A 19511-nucleotide genomic window follows, 5' to 3' on the forward strand; every position below is an offset into this window, starting at 1 on the left:
AGGTCTTGAAGGCAAGAGGAGATTTGTTTGTTTGATCTGAATTTTTATATAAGACCACAATGAACCCATTATTTAAATAATTTTTTTTTCTAAATGTTATTTCGAGCTGGCTCAGCAGTTAAGAGCGCTTTGTTGCTTTTGCAGAGGACCAGGGTTTGATACCTAGAATTCACATGGAGGCTCACAGCTGTCTATTAACTCCAGGCTCAGGGAATTAGATGCCTTGTTTTAACCTCAGTAGGCAACTGGGCACACATGTGGTACGCTTACATGCATGCAAGCCAAACACTCAGACATATTGGAAGGAAAAGTGTAGGCTCAGGACCCCCAAGACCAAGTTCTTAGCACAAAAGAGATTTGCCCCAGAGAGACAGAGACCAAGCAGTAAGAGACAAGGACAGGAGAGGGAGGATGGGGCGGGGGCTGGGGTGGGGGAAGGAACAAGGGAAATGGAGGAAGAGTGTTTGTCCCCTGGGTCTGCCTCTGGATCGAGAGACAGATGGGGCATGTGGGAAACGGTGGTTTATAAAGGTAAAACGGGAAACCCCCATGTTAGGATGAGGTGTTTAATTTTAATTGGGCATGTTAATTAAGGTAGCCAAAGCAGGCTTTTGATAGCTGGACTTGGTAGTTAGCCTCAGGAGGAGGAAGTGGCCAAATAAGGGAATGGATCTTGGGGGCCAGTTTTAGGAATATAATCTAACAGTTTTAGCTAGAGCCATTTTCGCCAATTTCAGCTGGCCAGAGTCCCTCCCCATATACAATTTAAAATAAGTCTAAATAATTAAAAACAATAAATTTTGTTTTTATGGTGTTATTTGTATGAATATGTATAAATATATATGGGTTATTAAACCCATATATATTTATTTGGGTTTATTATGTTTTCACACACACACACACACACACACACACACACACACACACACACACCTCTTTATACTGCATTCTTATTTCTGAACGGTCTTCTCCTGTCTGTCTCTGTTTTTTGACAGGGTTTTATGTAGCCCAAGCTGACCTCCAACTATTTCACTAGGGATGGCGGTGACTGATCCTCCTGCCCCTTTCTCCCAAATGCTGGGGTCACAGGCAGGCATGACCTCACATCACTTACATGCTCCTGAGGATGAACCCACAACTTACACACGCAAGGCAAGTGCCCTAACAACTGAGCTATCCCCCCAATCCTTGTGTCTCTCTTCATTTTACCTGTCTCCCATTTCTGAGGGCACTTAGGGACACACAAGTGACACTCCCACGCTGCAAGCATGCAGTTCAGTGAATTGGAGCAAATGTGTCTGTCCTCACTGCAACCACTCTGTGACACTGTGGTCATCTGAGTAAGTTTGGCGCCCCCAAGCTTTATGGTTTGAATGCTTGCCCCATGGGGAATGGCACTATTGGGAGATGTGGCCTTATTGGAGGACCTGTGGTCTTATTGGAGGAGGTGTGGCCTTGGTAGAGGAAATGTCACTGTGGAGGCGGAGCTTTGAGGTCATATATATGATCAAGCTCTGCCCAGTGTGGAACACACCCAGTGTCTCCTGTTGCCTTTGTGTCAGCTCCTCCTCCAGCGCCAGGTCCAGCATGCTGCCATGCTTCCTGCCATATTGAAAATGGACTAGACCTCTGAAACTGTAAGCCAACCTCAATTAAATGTTTGTTTTTGTAAGAGTTGCCGTGGTCCTGGTGTCTCTTCACAGCAATGGAAACCCTAAGGCAGAAACCAGCTTACCTGCTTCTTTTGTGTGTGTGTGTGTGTGTGTGTGTGTGTGTGTGTGTGTGTCTCCCAGAGATCACAGATCTGCTTTCTGTCTCTACAGCATTGCCTTTTTTAGAAACTGCATATAAGTGGAGTCCTAGGCTAAGATGTCTTCAGGAGGTGGCTTCTTTCACTTAGTGCACATCTTTGCATGGTACTTGCTCCTTTCCACCAATTTTTTTTTTAAAAAAACAGATTTATTATGTATACAGTATAATCAGATCACATTATAAATGGCTGTGAGCCACCATGTGGTTGCTGGGAATTGAACTAAGGATCTCTGGAAGAGCAGTCAGTGAGTGCTCTTATCCACTGAGCCATCTCTCCAGCCCCAATTTTTGTTTTTTAAAGCCTACTTTTGTCTGCTTTTCTCTCCAGGTTTTTTGAGACTAGGTCATGCCATATAGGCCAAGCTGACCTCCAATTTATAATCCCCCTGCCCCAGTGTACCACCAGGCTTGGCTAGAGATCTCCACTTTTCCTACATGCTCTCTACCACCAGACACTTACCCCACTACCCAGCTCTGATCTTTTTTGTTGTTGTTTTGTTTTGTTTTGATTTTCAAGACAGGGTTTCTTTGTGTAGCCTTGGCTGTCCTGGACCAGGCTGGCCTTGAACTGACAGCGATCTGCCTGCCTCTGCCTCTCAGTGCTGGGATTAAAGGCATGCGCCACCATGCCTGGCTCAGCTTGGATCTTCTTAATCACCCTAAGTCTTGTTGTCTTTCCATGCAACGAAGAGAAAAATCACGAGTTCACACCCACAGCTGGTCCTAAATGCGACCCAGATTGCTCCAGCCCATGGAAGCCTGAGATGCGTCAAACTCTGGTGGTGGGTAGCAAGCAGCACCGAGAGGAGTCCGGTGGAAGGCAGGTGGGTTGTGGCTCAAGACTGTCAGTCTGGGAGAGAAATAAACACACACACACACACAAATGGGAGAATAAAGTCAGTTTACTGAATGCATGGCTCCATTCCACTCAGGGTGGGCTGAGGCCCGAACAGAGGCCCTCAGCGGCGGGCGGCCAGGCTGCTGGGCTGAGGGGCAGCAGCAGGGCAGTCCACTGGGGACTCCGCTGTTTTGCCTGTGCTGGCTGGGGTTGTCCCTGTGGCTGCCCATGGATGCTCAAGCCAGACCCCTGAACGGAGTGGCACAGGTGAGGGTGGTAACTGTGAACACATTGGCTTCGGTTTCAGTAAAGAGAGGGAGGGAGGGAGGGAGGCACAGGGGACCACAGAAAGGGCATCTGGGTGGAGAGGTCTCTGCTGCCCTCCACGACCAGCTCCCTTGCTAGATGACCCGGCCTGGGTAACCGTTGCTGTCGTTACCATCTCCCGACTCGGAACCTAGAAAGCAAGACCGTCTCTCAGGCTGCAGACCTCAGGATCTGCCACGCGGGGCATGGCACCACTGCCCTTTCTCTGCTCCCCGCGGCCCCCCCCCCCCCGCCCCAGTGGCCAGCCACACACATGGACATGGTGCCTGGAACAGTATTGGGGGACAGACCCTTTAATCGGGGGCTGGGGAAATCTCTAGACCGCCTGAACTGGGGCTCCAGCTGGGGCAGGGACAGCTGGGCTGCAGGCTGTTCTAGAGTTTGCTGAATAGCTGGTAAAGCCCTTGCCTTCTCTTGGATGGTGCTTCCAAGTTAATGCTACTGCCTAACATGATTGGGGGTATGGGGGGGGAGGGGGCGGTGTGATGACAAGGAGCAGGGCAGGTCGCATTGCCGGTGGTGGAAGGGTCCAAGTACAGCAAGTTGAACAGCAGACGGGTTCCCCTTACTCTTAGGGAAACCCTTGTTCTCAATGCGCCTTTTTGTCTTGGTTTGAGGAAGTGTTCCCAGCCTATGTTTAAAAAAACAAAACAAAACAAAAAACCCCACTTTATCACAGTAGCAGAGGTGCAAGGAACAGGACCTGTAACACCTGACCATTCACATCCACTGCTTCTGGGAGCCCTAGCCAGGCTCGAGTCCCAGCTCCCTCACCATGTAGCACTTTCCCCAAAGGCTGGGCTCACGCTCAGCTGGCCCTTCCGGCTTGTCTGGCCCTCTGCTCATCACCTGTATGCCATATCAGCAGGTGGTTGTGCCCGCTCCCTGGCCTTAGTCTTGGCTACGGTGCTGGTCATCTGTGCCAGCTGGGAAGCAGCTGTCAGAGACGCTGGGTCAGAGCCCTCTAACGGGTTGGCTCGCCCGTTAGATCCTGAGATGACCCGTGGTTTGTCCAGGGGAAAGGTGTGCAGGGGCTGACTAGGCAGCACAGGGCCACAAGACGGCTGGCATCATTTGTGCCACCCTGTGTGCCCTGATGTCCTGTCCTTTCCCTCTGTGTTTACCTGGATTGAACTGGGGTGGCAGGTCACAGCTGTGACTCAGTGCTGGCAGGCCAGATTAACCAAATGCTGCCAACCGGGTGAGTCATGCCAGGTTGTAGGGGCCAAAGAAGAATATGGCCCGGAGAGGGCTGGCCTCCCCTGCCTGTACTTCGGATGTCTTGACAGTGGCTTTGGTACAAAGACAGGGCGGGTAAGGGCTGCCAGTGGTCAGCCATTGAGGACAGTTAGTGTTAGTGTTAGTCCCTCTGTCCTGGGCTCTCCACAGCCTGGGCTCACTCTCCCCTCCCTACCAGTGACTGAGGAGTGTACAGGGCTGTGGGCAGGTAGAGGGAACCCGGCCTGTATTTCCAGAAGAGAACCAGCTGCCCCACGGCCCTACGATTCTGGAGCTGGGCCAGCTCCCAGCTGCGATAGCAAATGAGTGGCAGACAGTAGAGGGAGCATCTGCACGGGAGCGATGGGGAGGGAAAGCAAATAGCCTTCCTTCTTGGTGGAGACTCGTTTTTTTGTTGGTGGTGTTGTTGGACCTGGACTTCACCATACAATGCAGGCTGCTCTGGAACTCGCAGCAATCGGCATGGGCGGACATTCCTTTCTAAGCATCCCCTAGGGATGCTCTTACACTCTCCAAGGGAGAGCAGCCTCCTGTGACGCAGGTTTAGAAGTCAAGGCTGCCCTTCCGGTCCTGTGCACCAACCCTAGGTCTTTGGGAGTCCTCGCAGGCTGCAAGACACAGCTGTCGCAAAGGGCACTAGGGGGCGCCCCTGTCCAGCCGAACCCTCTCGGACGCGCCCGGCGCTGCAGGTTCCGAACTGTGTAGCGCTCTGGGCGCCTCCAAGGTGGGGCGGGGCCAGGGCGACAGGACCCTCTGCAGGTCTCCCAGCTGGGGACCAAGCCCCGCTGGCTGGCACCTCCCTGTAGGCCCTCGCTGAAGCCAAACTGAGAGCCCGTGCTCGGACGCTTGGCTGAGGTGCAGTCTTTGGGAGGCGGTGCGTGCGTGCGGTGACACAAAGGTCTTTTAGACACTCCCAGCTGCACCTAGGCGGCAAGGCCGAGGTTTGGGGACAGCTAGCCAGCATCCCTGGGGTCTCGCTCCAGTAGGGGCCAGTCCGTCTGGCAGGCTGTCCTGGACCCCGCAATAGCACAGGGATTGGGGCTCCAGGAGCTCCTTTTGTATTGAGAAGAAAGGGCCTTCCTCATCCCTGAGTGCCGTGAGCCTGGCTCCTTAGGACTGCGTGCCTGGAATAGCAAGCTGGCTTCCCTAGGGTTGCGGTCCGGGCTCCACCCCGGGGAGCTCTGGACTGGTGCAATGCCTCTTCTGGTCAGGTATTTATTTGTGGGGGCAGGGGCGGGGTCCACAAAGCATCCCTGCAATGGGCTGCATCAACCTTATCGGTGGTGGTGGTGGGGCTGTAAAGACACATTCCGGAGCCCCACCCAAGGAGAGAGTGGAGTCTGTGGGAGGACCCAGGAACCTGTGTTTAGGGTAAGTTCTCGAGATTGTCGATGCCAGCGTGGGCATCACTCTCCTAAAGCTTTTACAGCAGGGCAGGCTGTTGTAAATTTTCTCCTCAGAAGTATCCAGAGAGACACAGTTGTCCCATCCCTCCAATTCCCTGAGACACTTTTCTCTCTGTGGATAGTCTTCCTTGAGGCTTGTGTCTGAGCCCTCCGCTGTAATTAGGCTCATTTTCTCCAGGGGGAATCTCTACGGAACCTGTTTGAAGGAGGCTGGAGACCTGTTGGCTCTGAATCCAACAGACCCACTTGATGGTGTTCAGTGGCATCAAAATACAATCAAAACACTTGTCAAAGGACCGCTCTTTCTTTGGTAATGGCTAACCAGCCTGCTTTTAGGATCGGGAAGGAAAATCCCAGGCAGGATCCAAGCTGGGAAAAAAAAAAAAACAAAACAAAAAAACCAAACCCAAACCGCTTTTATCAATGCTGGATACCAGAGGATCCGGCGAGGAAAGCACCCTCTTCCTCCTAGTTGACCCTTTTCCTTGCTTTCAGGATGAATTAAAATTCTTATCTGACCCACACCCAGTGTCCCTGATTGGCTTTTAGCTAAGGCTAGAGTTTCCCAAGCTTTGTGGGGTTATTTTTGCTTCTGGGTGGTGGTCATGACTTCCTTCCACAGATTTAGGTTCAACATGGGGACAGACACCCTTAAAAAGGAGCAGGATAGGATGGACCCCCAAACCTACTTTCATTTTCTTCCGGTCTGGGTTGTGGGTAATTTCTTGACAACTATGAGAGAGAAGACAATGAGACATGAATCGCTCTTACAACGCAGCTGTGAACAGAAGTGTAAGTTCCTGCTCTCAGGATGTCCCAGAACTCCTTGCGTGTGTCTCTCTCTCGCCGAGGCGCTCAGGATTAGGGCAGGTGTTCTGCACCAGCGGAGCTCAGCTTGTCCCAAGGACAGCACAGCCATAACCCAGGTCACCTTTGCTGTTTTGGGGCTTCTATATTTGGCAGCGTGAACAGGCTTGCTTCCTTTCAGCAATTGATCTGAACAACAGAATCCCTTTCTGATGGTCCCGGCACGATTTACAGGCTCTGGGCAGGAAGGCTGTGCTAATTGGCCACTTGCCTCACCACTGGCTTTTAAACAATCGCTTGTATTCTCTGCTCCGCAGGAAGCTGCCGACCCATCCAGGCCCTGGGCTGTCTTTGTTCTGCCTTTATGACATTTTATGCCACAATAAGGAATGCTGTGTCCTCCGTAGGAGCCCATTTTGCCAGGCTGCGGGGAGGTGGCCCTGCTGCAAAGGGCCTGGTGCTATTTTCCTGGGAAGAACGGGGACTTTGTGACAAGCTGGGGACAAAACAAGGAGCGCTGGCCAGGGTTACTGGGCGGCTCCCTGGCTGGGCGGAGACGGCACTGGTCCACAGGCTCCTTTCTGTGCCCAAGACAGAGCCAGCAGAGGGGTGGGGTTCTGTCCAGAGGAGCAGGCCCTGGTTACCTGTGGATTATACATCAGAGCTATGCTGACCTCCACTGCCGCATGCTCTGGGCAGTGGAGGCAACCTCACCCTGCCCCCCCGGAATTCTCTGCCAGGTGCTCATGTCTATCTGACCAACCCTCACATGTCACCAGGAGTCCCTTGTCCTGGTGATCAGAGACTGTGGGCCAAATGTGTTTTCCCATGTTTTGGGTAGATTTGACTCCTTGAGCTTCTGATTTTGTAGAAAGAGCCGTAAGTGGAGATGGTGAGTTGAGGCAGGAATGGGCTGAGCCACTGTGCCCCCGACTTCTGCCACTAACCTGGCACTTTTACTATTAACCTGGGGCAGAGGACATAGGAGGGCACTGTCTAAGAGTCATACCAGGAGGAAGGCCATGATGGGGGTCCTAGGGGACTCTCAATATTGGACGGTCCCATGCGGGTGGGAAAGGGAAATGTGTGAAAAGGGAAAGTCCATTTAGCTTCCCCATCCAGGCCAGACTGTGCCCCATCAGACTAGGGAGCGAGCTAGGCAGCAGCAGCCAAGGCGGCTGGGGTCCCGTGGTCCCTGGAGATGCTCCTGCCACAGGTTCCTGACGTGAAGAAAGGAAGGGCCAGCTTTCTGCTGGGCATCTTCGTAGAATAACATCAGTGCGTCCTTCCTCTATGCATGTACACACACACACACACACACACGCACACACACACGCACACGCACGCGCACACGCACATACACACACACATCACGGTTGGGGAGGGAGGAGGAGGAGAAAACTGTTTATCACCCGTGCTCTCTCTGCTGGGCTTCTTATCTCTTTATGCCACTGAATCAGCCACTCAGCTGGTTTCTTCCTACCTACCCTCCAGGTGTCCACCACACTTATCACCCAAATACCAGGATGTCAATCCCAGGTTGGACACTGTCCAGTAGCCTCCGGAGCCACACCTCTGCCTTCCAGCCCTGCATCCTGCCTACACCTCAGGCTCATTTCCTGCCAGCCCCTGCCACTCGGCTTCTTGATACTCTCGGACCGTGGGGAGTTTTCTGTGGCTCCGTGCCTCTCTGTCTCCTGTGCTGAATATACTTTCCCACCCCACCCACCTCAGGCCATCTGCCACACTCGTCAAGATCCAAGAGTCTAGGCATCATCTCATTTGTGAGTCAGCTGACAAAAGCCGTAATGACAAGCGACATTGTTAAAACAGCAAGGGCAAAGGGCAAAGGGCAAAGGGCACACCCTGCTAGGTCCAAGGCCAGGCTTCCCCAGCAGCTGGAGAGTCGGCTCTCCTCATCCAGTTCAGTCTTCTATCACCACACACACACAGGCTTGGGATCCCCTTGGCTACACACGTGTGTTCTCAATTATTTCATTTATTTAAATATTTTGGGTGTTTTTTGTTTTGTTTTTCAAGGCAGGGTTTCTCTATTATCTTGGCTGTCCTGGACTCACTTTGTAGACCAGGCTGGCCTCAAACTCACAGGGATCCACCTCCCTCTGCCTCCAGAGTGCTGAGATTAAAGGCGTGCACCACCATGCCTGGCTATTTGTTTTACTTTTTAAGTGTGTGTGTGTGTGTGTGTGTGTGTGTGTGTATGAGAGTGTCTACACATGAATGCAGGTGCCCTTGGAAGCCAGAAGAGGGTGTCAGATCCCCTATAGCTGGATTTCCAGGTGACTCTGAGCCACCCAAAGTGGATGCTGGCGGCCAAACTCAGTCCTCTGCAAGGGTAGCGCTCCATCTTAACAGCCGAGCTGTCTCTCCAGCTCCATGTGTTCTCTCTCTGTAGATGCTGAGCCGCTCGTAGGCAGCATTTGTCTACAGCATCACCGTCTTCCCAGGATACCATTTAGGACCTAGCGCACAGCAGATGTGCAGGATAAACGAGTATACCTTGACTTCTCTCTACAAATTTGTACTGTCCCTTTCTCTAAAACGAGACTCAATACTTGCTACTTGAAAGAAGTAGATTCTGAGTGAGGAAATCCTTGGGCTGTGAAGCCCGACTCAGCGTCTGTTACGTAGCAGACATTTTCCAGGCCCTGGAGAACTGTGGTTCCGTGCTCAAGTTATAAAGAATAAGCAGATACCTCACGGTAGCTTTATTTGGCACCCAGTGTCCCTGGAATCCACAATGCCCACTACATGGTCTGCAGCCACCCGTGAGGCACCCTGTGTCTAAGTAAGAGACAGGTTTAGGAGGCCTGGCTTTATCGTCAAATAGCACAGAAACTGTCTCTTGTTGGGACCACTAGGGACCCAGCAAGTCCCAGCTAGGGAAGGTGTGGTAATGCTTTCACAGTCTCTGTGTGCTCACTGGCTGGCCCTGTGGCTTCTCCTGCCCATATGCTGTTTTCCAGGTATTAGTATTTGGGTTGATAGATGTGAATTTTGTCCCTTAGCTTGACCGTAAGCGCCTCAAGAGAGAAGAGGCATCGCGGCATCGTATCAGGTCATACGGTCACTTTCTTTGATTGAGTCCCATCTGTGAGTGTTAGCTTCCATTGTTGGCTTGATGGCATTAAGAAACACCTAGGGAGCTGGAAAGATGGCTCAGAGGTTAAGAGCACTGACTGCTCTTCCAGAGGTCCTGAGTTCAGTTCCCAGCAACCACATGGTGGCTCACAGCCATCTATAATGAGGTCTGGTACCCTTTTCTGGTCTGTACATAGATAAATAATAAATAAATAAATACCCTCTTCTGGTCTGTGTGTGTGTGTGTGTGTATTTATTTATTTTTTAAAGAGAGAAAGAAAGAAACAGGTAGGGTGGTGATGAGGTGCACCATCTATGTCTGTGAGGGCTTCTCCAGAGAGAAGTGAGGGGGGAAGACCCACGCTGAATGTGAGTGGAGCATCCCATGGCTCCCAAGAATACAAGAAGCCCATGGCTCCCAAGAATACAAGAAGCCAGGCATGGTGACACATACCTTTACTCCCAGAGTACTCTTAGAGAAGGAGAAGCAGACAGATTTGTGAGGTCAAAAGCCAGCCTGGTTGGTCTACATACTGACTCCAGGCCAGCTGGGGATACATAGAAAGCTCTTGTCTCAAAAGAAGAAGAAGAAAAAAAAAATCAAAGGAGAAAGGCAACATTCATCTCTGTGCTGTCTGGTCAGCTGAGGTGTGAGTGGGTTTCCTCATGACCCTGCCACCATAGACAAGCTGGTCTCCCCGCCTCACTTTCCCTGCTGTGTTGGATGTCTGTCCCCTCAAACTATGCTCCAAAATAAATCCTTATTTCAGTGTTTTATCACAAGGACAGGGAAGTGACCAGCCTTTCACCTCAGTCCCTGGTTCGGCACAGTGCAGGGTAGAGTGAGGAAATGGCAGCCACCCCACTGACAGCATTTATCACGGGCTCTTCATGAGACACAGACAAGAGGTATCACTTCCCTGGTGCAGCTAGCAAAGGAGGGAGGTTTCTCTTCCAAGTTAGGGCATCACTTTTGCCAAATGCTACCCTCGGGCTCTGCAAGTCCTGGGATAAAAATCCACAAGAGTATCCATTTGACACTGTCTACTGTCTTCCTGCTTTCATGTGGGTGTTTCTTTTCTTTTTCTTTCTTTCTTTCTTTTTTTTTTTTTTTAAGATTAACTCAGGAGGCAGAGGCAGGTGGATCTCTGTGAGTTTGAGGCCAGCCTAGTCTACAAAGTGAGTCTAGGACAGCCAAGGCTACACAGAGAAACCCTATCTCAAACAAACAAACAAACAAACAAACAAACAAAAAACAACAAAAAAAAGGATTCTTTTGAATGATGGACATGTCTGTGTCCGTTTATGGGTATGTACGTGTGAGTGCAGTGACTATGAAGGCCAGAAGAGGGCGTGGGTCTCCTAAAGCGGGAGTTACAGGCTGTTGAGAGGCCCGTGATGTGGGCATGCACAGGTTCCCTGCAGGAACAGCAGGAACTCTTAATGGCTGAGTCATCTCTCCAGCCCCTGTGGAAGCCTCTTCACTGCCTATTTATAACCAGTTACTGCCTCGTGCTTGGAGTGGGTGAGATGCATTTCAGGGTTTCCCAAGTTAAATGTGAGCTGGTGACAAGAGGAGTGCTGCTTGGTCCTTTCTGGTCCCTTCCGCCCTGGTTCCCAGCTTGCCTTTGGCCCAGCTTACTCCTTTTCCAGAACAGATTTGCCAGAAGTTTCCTGAGAGGCAATGCTGTAGGGCCTTGATTTTTCAGCCACCAGACTGTACAGTTTGGTCTTTGCATGTTTGCTTTATAGCCCCACTGGATGATGATGTTGCTTGTGTTTGCTGGCCATCTGTAACCCACAGCAACCCGGATGCTTTGAAGTTCCGTGTGTAATAAAAAGTTCTTTAAAAGATTTGGGATTATGAAAATAAAGTTACAGAAATATTAACAGAGGGTCATTTCCTGCTTCTGCTACTTCCCCCCCCCCTTTTTTTTTTAAGTATTTTTATGAAGAATTTGTCTCTGCATTAAAACCATGGGGAAGTTAAGGAAGGGCAGGCAGGCCCAGGTCACGGAGAGGGTGAGATTACTCCAAAGATAGGCTGGCAGACACCCAGCCTGTTTTTGTCATTGAGCACTCAGGGTCTAAGGGAAAAACTTAATCTAGGGGAAAAAAAAAAAGGAGAAATGGGTCTATAATTCCTGTGAGCAGTGGTTTGAATTCAGCATTTTCTCCTTTAGAGACAGGATCTCACGTCCTAGGCCGACCTTGAAGTGGCTATGTAACCTAAAGATGTCTGACCCTCCTGCTTCTGTCTCCAAAATGCTGGCGTGTGTCACCAGTCCTGGCTTGTGTGGCTCTGGGGACCAAACCCAGAGCTTCTTGCAGGCGAGACAAGCGCTCGATCAACTAAGCTGCACTCCCAGGCCCACCACACAGCATGGCTTTTACTGTTTTGATTTTGTAATAGGGCGTTACTATGTAGACCATGCTGGCCTTGAACTCAGACTTCCATCTGCTCCTGCCTCCTGAGCTGGGGAGTAAGGGCCCTGAATCCAGTGTGAGGTGTCAGGAAAGGCTGCACTCCAGCCTCCAGCCAGTGATGGTGTTGGGGGATGTCTGCACTTCCCTCCACCTGAGGAGGAGGAAAGCAGAGAAAGGAGACGAAGAGGAGAGAGAAGGGAGCAAACAGAAGGAGGGGTTCAGGGCTGGAATTGGCTTGTTCCACGCTGGCTAGCCCTCCTGTCACGCCCCGACATGAACAGAGGTCAAGGGCAAGGCCTCCAGGGGTGTCCTGGGAGCCCCCCAACACTGGCGGTGCAGTCAGCCCCTGCCATGACTGGGTGAGTCTCCTTTTAACACAGGGTTCTTGTGTCATGTGGCCATAGGAAGCCATGTGATGAAGTGGGAAGTCCCCAAGGGCTCGAGCGCACGCATGCACGCGTGGACACACACACACACACACACACACACACACACACACACACAGAGCACATATTGTGCCCGGGGGTCTAAAACAACAGTCAGAACTGACATCTCAGAGTGTGGCTGCTCATTACTTCTCCGGCGTGGAATGCCCTGCTTTTGCACAGCTTCCGTTTGCTTGAACAGAGCACACACCCCCTCACAGAGTGTACACTTACACTTAACAACAGCATTATTGCACACTTCTGTTTGGGGCGGGGGTGGGGCAGGGCGGGTCTCCCTAGAGACTGCTTCACTTATGTGACCACTGACTACTACCTAATCACTACTTGCATTTGACAGTAAGCAGTCACGTGATTCTGCCTGCCAAAGGCCACAGGCCACTGCACATACACTTAGCGGCTACTAAATCTTAGACCTAACCGAGTGACAGTCCCGGACCTCATCAAGTGATCATGAGGACTTCAAGAGATTGCACGGCTAAGAACCAGCATCCCTGGTGTTGTGGGCCGTGCCGTTGGCTCCTCCTGGAGCGGGACTTACCCTCTCTCTGGAAGCCTGTCTGTAGTTTAGTGACATGAGTTCGGCAAACCTCTGCTCATACAAGTGGAGCAGCAGCACCAAGTACAAGCCCGAGTTCATCAGCTCGCTCTGTGCCTGCAAGCGGAAGAGAAAACCCGGAAGTTCATCTTCAAAATATACCCCGGTCCAGGCACAGGTAACAAGCCAAGAGGAAGCCAGAAAGCCCAAGTCTAGAGAAAGGCCTGCCTTTGGGACCCAGGGAAGGAGGCGGCCCAGGGTGGAAGAGCACAGCTAGGCCCCTGTTGCTCTCTGCTACCCAGGGCAGGAGGCTCTGAGAAGGTCCCACTTGGCCAGGCTGAGTCCCGGAATCCCAGAGACTTCATAGAACCCAGTGCTGTGGGGGTACACAGGGCAGGGCGCCTCAGGGCTCGCTGGTGGGACCTGACTGCCTCATCATGTCAGGGAGAGCGCCCTCCCTGGTCACAGACAGCTATGGCCGAGGCCAAGCCGAGAAGCAGGCTGGTCAAGTGCGACATTGGAGGGAGATGGTTTTGATGACAGGTGGCAGGGGGTGGGGTGGGGGTGGGGGTGGGGGTGGGTGTTGATGCAGAAAGGTGTGTGTGTGTGTGTGTGTGTAGATGAGAGAGAAAGAGAGAGAGAGAGAGAGAGAGAGAGAGAGAGAGAGAGAGAGAGAGAGAGAGAGAGAGAGAGAAACAGGCCATGGTGGGGGCACAATTCTCTCCTTGCTGGTGTGACTGGAGTATGCCGGTAGGTGTTTGTTTTGCATTTAAAAAATATTTATTTTCAGTATTTCATACACGTATATGCTATATTTTGCTCATAGCCACCCCCCAGCCTCCCACTAATCCTCCCAGGCTCTTCCCGCTTTCCCACATTATGGCCTTTTCTTATTATTTATCTCTTATAACCCATCAAATCCAATTAGTCCTATTTTATGTGCATGGATGTGTGGCCATCCGTGGGGCTTCCTACCGGGGCCACACTCACTCCTGAATAAAACTGGCTCTCCTGGATCAGCCACCAACAGCCAACAGCTCCTCTCCTAGGGGTAGGGTCTGATGAATCCTTCCCCCATCCCTCCCGGTGTTGGGGATTTTCACAAAACTTAGGCCCAGGCTGGGAAGATGGTGAGACCAGATTGGGCAGAAACAGTTTGGACATCACTCTCTCCTCCTCTCTCTCTTTCTCTCTCCTTCCTCTCTCTCTCCCCTTGCCCCCCACCCCCACCCCGTGTGTGTGTGTGTGTGTGTGTGTGTGTGTGTGTGTGTGTGTGTGTGTGTGTGTGTGTGTAGCTGTGTAACTGGTGCTGTTTTGGTCAGTAAAGCTCTCAGAGGACACACTTTACAATCCTGCCACATGGGTGGGTGCGCGCCCTTTTCCTAGACCCTCTTTCGCCTAGAGAACAGGCTCTGGACCTCAGTTCCGTGTAGCTTTTCACAGCCTTAGCGATGATCTCACCACGTCCTCCAGCTTGTCTGGTCCTATTTACCTCCCTACCCATGGTAACTAACTAGGGTCTTGGCTGGCGCTGGGGACCTTGGGGCCTTTGCTCAGCCTTTCTTTGGTCTGTTGTTTCCATATATATATATGGTTTGTTTTGTTTTTGTTTTTGTTTTTGTTTTTGAGACAGGGTTTTTCTGTGTATCCCTGGCTGTCCTGGACTCTCACTTTGTAGACCAGGCTGGCCTCGAACTCACAGTGACCCACCAGCCTTTGCCTCCTGAGTGCTGGGAGTAAAGGCGTGTGCTACCACACCCGGCTTCATGCATATATTTTAAAAATTGTTTTATCACTTTCTCTATAACTTTGTTACAGTTTTCAGAGGCGTCACTTCCTGTGGGAGCCTTCCTGGTGAGTCTCATTTGTCCCAGGCATTTGCTCTCTGGCTCTTAAACACTGGTCTCTGTTTTGCACTCCATATCTTGTGCTTGTAAATGCCTCTGCTGTTTGTCGGCAAGTGGGCTGTGCTTGCTTCTTCCTGTTGCTTGGAGCAGGAGCTGCAATGGGAGGGCTGGACATCCGGCCCATGTCTCTGTGCTGCAGGGCCCTTCCTGAGTCATCCCTCCCTGGAGCACTCCCCTCTGCAAGGAGAAGAGGGGGATGGGGCACCCTACCACCCTCATCTGTCCCCCCCCCCCAATCCCGTGGGTGGTGGTGTTCCAGGCTGGGTCAGCCCGTGCTCAGGGACCCACCTAGCCCCGGGGGGGGGGGGGGGGGGTAGGCAGAAGCCAGGGCGCTTTACAGCATCCTTGGGAAGGGTCAGAACTGTTGACAGTGCCCAGGTTAACAAAGCGCAGATGTGACAGGGCGTCCACCTCAGGCACCTCATCTTCCTGCAGCTGCGGCGCTTCACTGGCCTGGCGGTCAAGGGCAGCTCAGGAGGCTGGCCAGAACCCAGGTCTCCCAGGACCAAGTGGCCGTCAGGAAAAGCTCAGAAGCTGAGCAAGGATCGATGTGCCCTTCCTTGTGCAGTTGGCCGTCTCCGGTTCTTGGTGTGACAAGTGGCCTCAAGGTCACTGTGAGAGGCCTCTGTTCTGTCTGCCTTTCAAGGCTGAAACTCAGTGGTCCAGAATACTTAGGCTCCTATTTTTAGCCTTTGATTGTCTCTGTGTGTGCTCAAGTGCCTCTGACTTCTACCCAAAGCTGGAATCTGGCTTTTTAAATTCACATTTTCTGTTTCATCCATCTCCTTGCATTCCTCTTCCCGACTCCAACAAGTCGGTGCTTGCTGCCTCCTTTCAGGACTATATCCAAAGCCACCTCCTCCAGGAAGCCTTCCTGGCATGCCTTTTAGGTCCTCCACTACAACCAAACCTTGCCCCTTTCTATGCCAAAGGGTTTTATCTGTTGTGGGGGGTGGGTGGGCGGGGGAGGGGGGGACTTTCGAAGCCGACTCTGTGGCTCGAAATGACAAAGCAACCATCCAGAAAACGGCTTGTGATGCTCCAGTTTGTCAAAGCATTCAGGAAGATCATTTACTTTTTATGGCTCAATGAGGCCTGGAGGCATGCAGATGGGAAAATACCCGCTAATGTTTCTTGCAGATAATTTGAAAAGTCACTTTTAGTAGATTGGCCTCTTCTCAGTTCCGTGGGAGGGAACCTGTCACTCAAACCATAAATACCCTTTGCATAATGAGCCGCTGACAAGGGCTTTGCTGGCCAATCACAGAGGCGTGTTGGCGTGCGACCTAGAGTCACCCCTTCTGTCCACTGCAACAGTCTGTGCACAGGGTTCCTGGGGGGCTACACTTCGTAGAGCTATTTACTGGTGCCAGCCTTGACCCAGTCACATCACCCTCTGCCTCTCGTGCGGAGTTCCCTTTGCCACCAGCCTGCAGTCAGGTTGGGGACCCTAGGACAAGGGGCACCCTGGACAGGAGCTCTGAGAGCTTCTCTGCCCACCAGCCATTCCCTTTTCCCCCCGAGCTCCTATCTGTGTGTGTGTGTGTGTGTGTGTGTGTGTGTGTGTGTGTATGTGTGTGTCTCTGTGTGTATGCATGGACACAGGTAGCGGTCAGAGGAAATCTCTGCAGAGGCAGCCCTTTCCTACCACCTTTGTGTGGTTTCAGGGGTGGAACTGAGCCCCTTTTGAGAGACAAGCATCTTTACTAGGTGAGCCACCCAGCCTGCCCTTCCTTTGATAGTCACTGTGGTTAAGAGATTCACTTGCTCGGAATCCCAACACTCAGGGAGGCAGAGGCAAGCAGATCTCTGTGAGTTCGAGGCCAGCCTGGTCTACAAAGCAAGTCCAGGACAGCCAAGGCTACACGGAGTAACCTTGTCTTGAAAAACCAAAAACAAACAAACAAAAAAAGCAAAATAAAAACAGATTTTCTCTGCTGTAGAAAATGAGAATCTAGCTAACAGGGCAGAAGCTCAAAGCTCAGCCTTTTATGAAACCTTAGGTGTGTTCCAGAGAAGCCCAGGGTCTAATGGTGATTGGGTACTTGGACGTGGTCCAAGGGCATCTGTCTTTGGCTGAGATGAAGCAAGGTCAGGCCTGTGCTACAAAGAAATGACTGGCAGAGGGCCACCACAATCCTCCTGTGTGCCACGGCAAACATGACTGGGGCACACCTCTGGGAGGCAGTGGGAGTAGTTCCTCGGGTGAGATGGGCAGCCCAGGGCCCTCCGACACTGTGACTTTAGGAAAGCAATACAATTTTAACTGTGCAGTGCCAGGGTGACTCCAATTCATAAAAGGGGACGGGTGACCTCTGTTCTGCCTGTTTCCTGCAGGCATTATGTAAATTGAGCTAACACAGGTGGCCTCGATATTTTGCAAAACAAATACATCCTGCGGGAGGCAAGAACTAAAAGTGTGATTTGGTGAACGCTGTGCCTGAGGTCTGTGGACACCCTTCTGCACCTGGACTCCTGGTGTCTGGCCCAGTGCCTGGGGCACAGCATGGACTCAGCAAACAAATGTGCAGGTGACCCAGGTGTGACCCTCAGCTTTTCCATAGCCCGGGCTCTGCGCCCCCCTCCCCTCTGTGCTCTTTGTTAGAAGACAGTCCTGGTCTTGGGCACTCCCGTATATCCCAGCACTGTGTGGGGCATACAGTAGGTGCTCAATAAAAGCTTTGACCATTAACCTTTTATATTATGGATATTTTTCCACAATTGAAAACAAATGACACCTGTCTGCATCCCAGGCCAGCGGAACTTCTGGAGTTACACCCGGGCATCAGCATTTGGACAGGAAGGTTACAAGCTGTCGTCAGAGTGGTAAACCATGGGGAATTTTTACATGACTTTGTTGTTGGTTTGTTTTTGTTTTTCAAGACAGGGTTTCTCTGTGTAGCCTTGGCTGTCCTGGACAGATTTGTTGACCAGGCTGGCCTTGAACTCACAGAGATCCGCCTGACTCTGCCTCCCAAGTGCTGGGATTAAAGGAGTGCGCCACCATGCCCGGCGTTGTTGTTGTTTTTGTAAGACAGAGTCTCTGTAGCTCATGCTGGTCCCAAACCTACTATGTAGCTGTCAAAATGTTTGCAGAAAAAGGTCTGAATACATAAGAGTCAAATTTAGTTCCCTGTAAGGGAGACATTTGGGTTAACAGTTTTTATAGTTTTAAAATTATGTGCTTTGCAATTGTGGTTGTTAATTTTTTGGATAATGTTATAAAGGTGGGTAGGTTTAAGTTATAATGGTAATCCTGCACTAGACTCATGTGACAAACATTTGTTGACTGTATTTTATAATAAATATTATTGACTGCCTCTAGACCAGAACAATGCATTACAATAGTAATCCAGGCACAAATGCAAACCACATATGCAATTTGAAAATTACAGCAGCCATGTGAGTTTTTTAAAAACCAGTGAAATTAATATGAACAAGGTATTTTATTAACCCAGTATATCTAAAACATTATTTCAATGTATAATTATAGCTATATGTTGCTTAAGCACAGGGACACATTCTGGAAAATGTGTTGCTAGGCAATTTTCCTGTGTGACCGGCCATCAGAGTATACTTACACAGGCCCAGATGGCATCTCCTGCTATACATGGAGCCCTCACGATACCAAGCATCCACACGGGCAAGTTCAGTGTTTGCTGAAAGGGTATTAAGCTGCCTGGGCGGGGTCTATAATCCAAACTCATCAATGTGACATTTACTAACTTATTTACTCACTGGAGTGTGTAACACGGTCGGTGCATAGGAAGAAGGCAAAGACCACTTTTGGAAGTCAGTTTTCTCCTTCCACCAAGTGGGTCCTGGGGATTGAACTCAGGTTGTCAGCCTTGTGCTGCAGGCACCTTTACCCATGAGACATCTCGCTGCTCCCAGAATATGGCTTCTATTTTTGGTATAAATTCTTTAAGAAAGTCTCCATTTTGCTTCCAGTTTTTAAGACAATTTTTTTACAGAGTATGGATTTCCAGGTTGGCAGGACCTTTAAGTATTTCGTTCCACTTTCATGTGGTTCCTGAGACATTGGCATAAATCTTTGCTTTTAAAAGACTTTTTAGATTCGTTTATGTGTACGAGTGCTTCGCCTGCATGTGTGTATGTACACTGCATACATGAAGTGCCCATGGTGGCCTGCAGAGGGCATATGAGCAGACAGCTGGGAGCCACCTTGTGGGTGCTGGGGAATTGAACCGGGGTCTTCTGGAAGAGCAGCGCTCCCCCGCGGCTCTTCCTGCTGTGGTGTGTGTGTGTCAGAGGTTTGGTCCCCGGGGCGGCAGTGTTGGGAGGTGGGAGCCTTTAGGAAGGAGATCCTAGGGAGTCCTTAGGCGTGGGTGCTCTCCGAGGAGAGTGCTGAGAGCCAGTTTCTTCCGCTTTCTCCATCTGCTTCTTGGCTCCACTACACTCCTGCACAGTAGGCTCCTCTCACCAGAGACCCAAAGTAATGGGGTCTCTCAACCTTAGACTGCAGCTTCCAGAGCAGGAGCCAAAACACAAGCTTCAGGGATTTCTTTATAGCAATGGAAGCTGAGTAACACCCGCTCTGTACAAAGGTGGGAACCTTATCTGAGGAGAGGACAGGATGGGCGAGAGGAGAGGGAAGAAAGGACAGCTCAGGGTACACAGGGGCTCCCGTGACCTTCACAGCCA

At 51.1% G+C, this 19511-nt stretch overlaps 1 protein-coding gene across 3 annotated transcripts in view; it reads right to left on the reverse strand.

Annotated features, from left to right (window-relative positions):
- Nucleotides 1-2965: 2965 nt before the first annotated feature.
- Nucleotides 2966-19511, reverse strand: part of MARCHF10 (membrane associated ring-CH-type finger 10) — a 98758-nt gene continuing 82212 nt past the window's right edge. For all 3 annotated transcript variants that reach the window (XM_084748516.1, XM_084748514.1, XM_084748515.1), the window contains 3 exons: nt 12943-13056; nt 6312-6354; nt 2966-3107 (listed from right to left, as the gene is read on the reverse strand). In XM_084748516.1, the coding sequence (XP_084604642.1) occupies nt 3052-3107; nt 6312-6354; nt 12943-13056 (213 nt within the window). In that variant the 3' untranslated portion in view covers nt 2966-3051. The remainder of the gene's footprint in view (nt 3108-6311; nt 6355-12942; nt 13057-19511) is intronic.

The sequence above is a fragment of the Acomys minous genome, assembly GCF_964271855.1.
Source record: "Acomys minous genome assembly, chromosome: 12".
Taxonomy (NCBI): Eukaryota; Metazoa; Chordata; class Mammalia; order Rodentia; family Muridae; genus Acomys; species Acomys minous.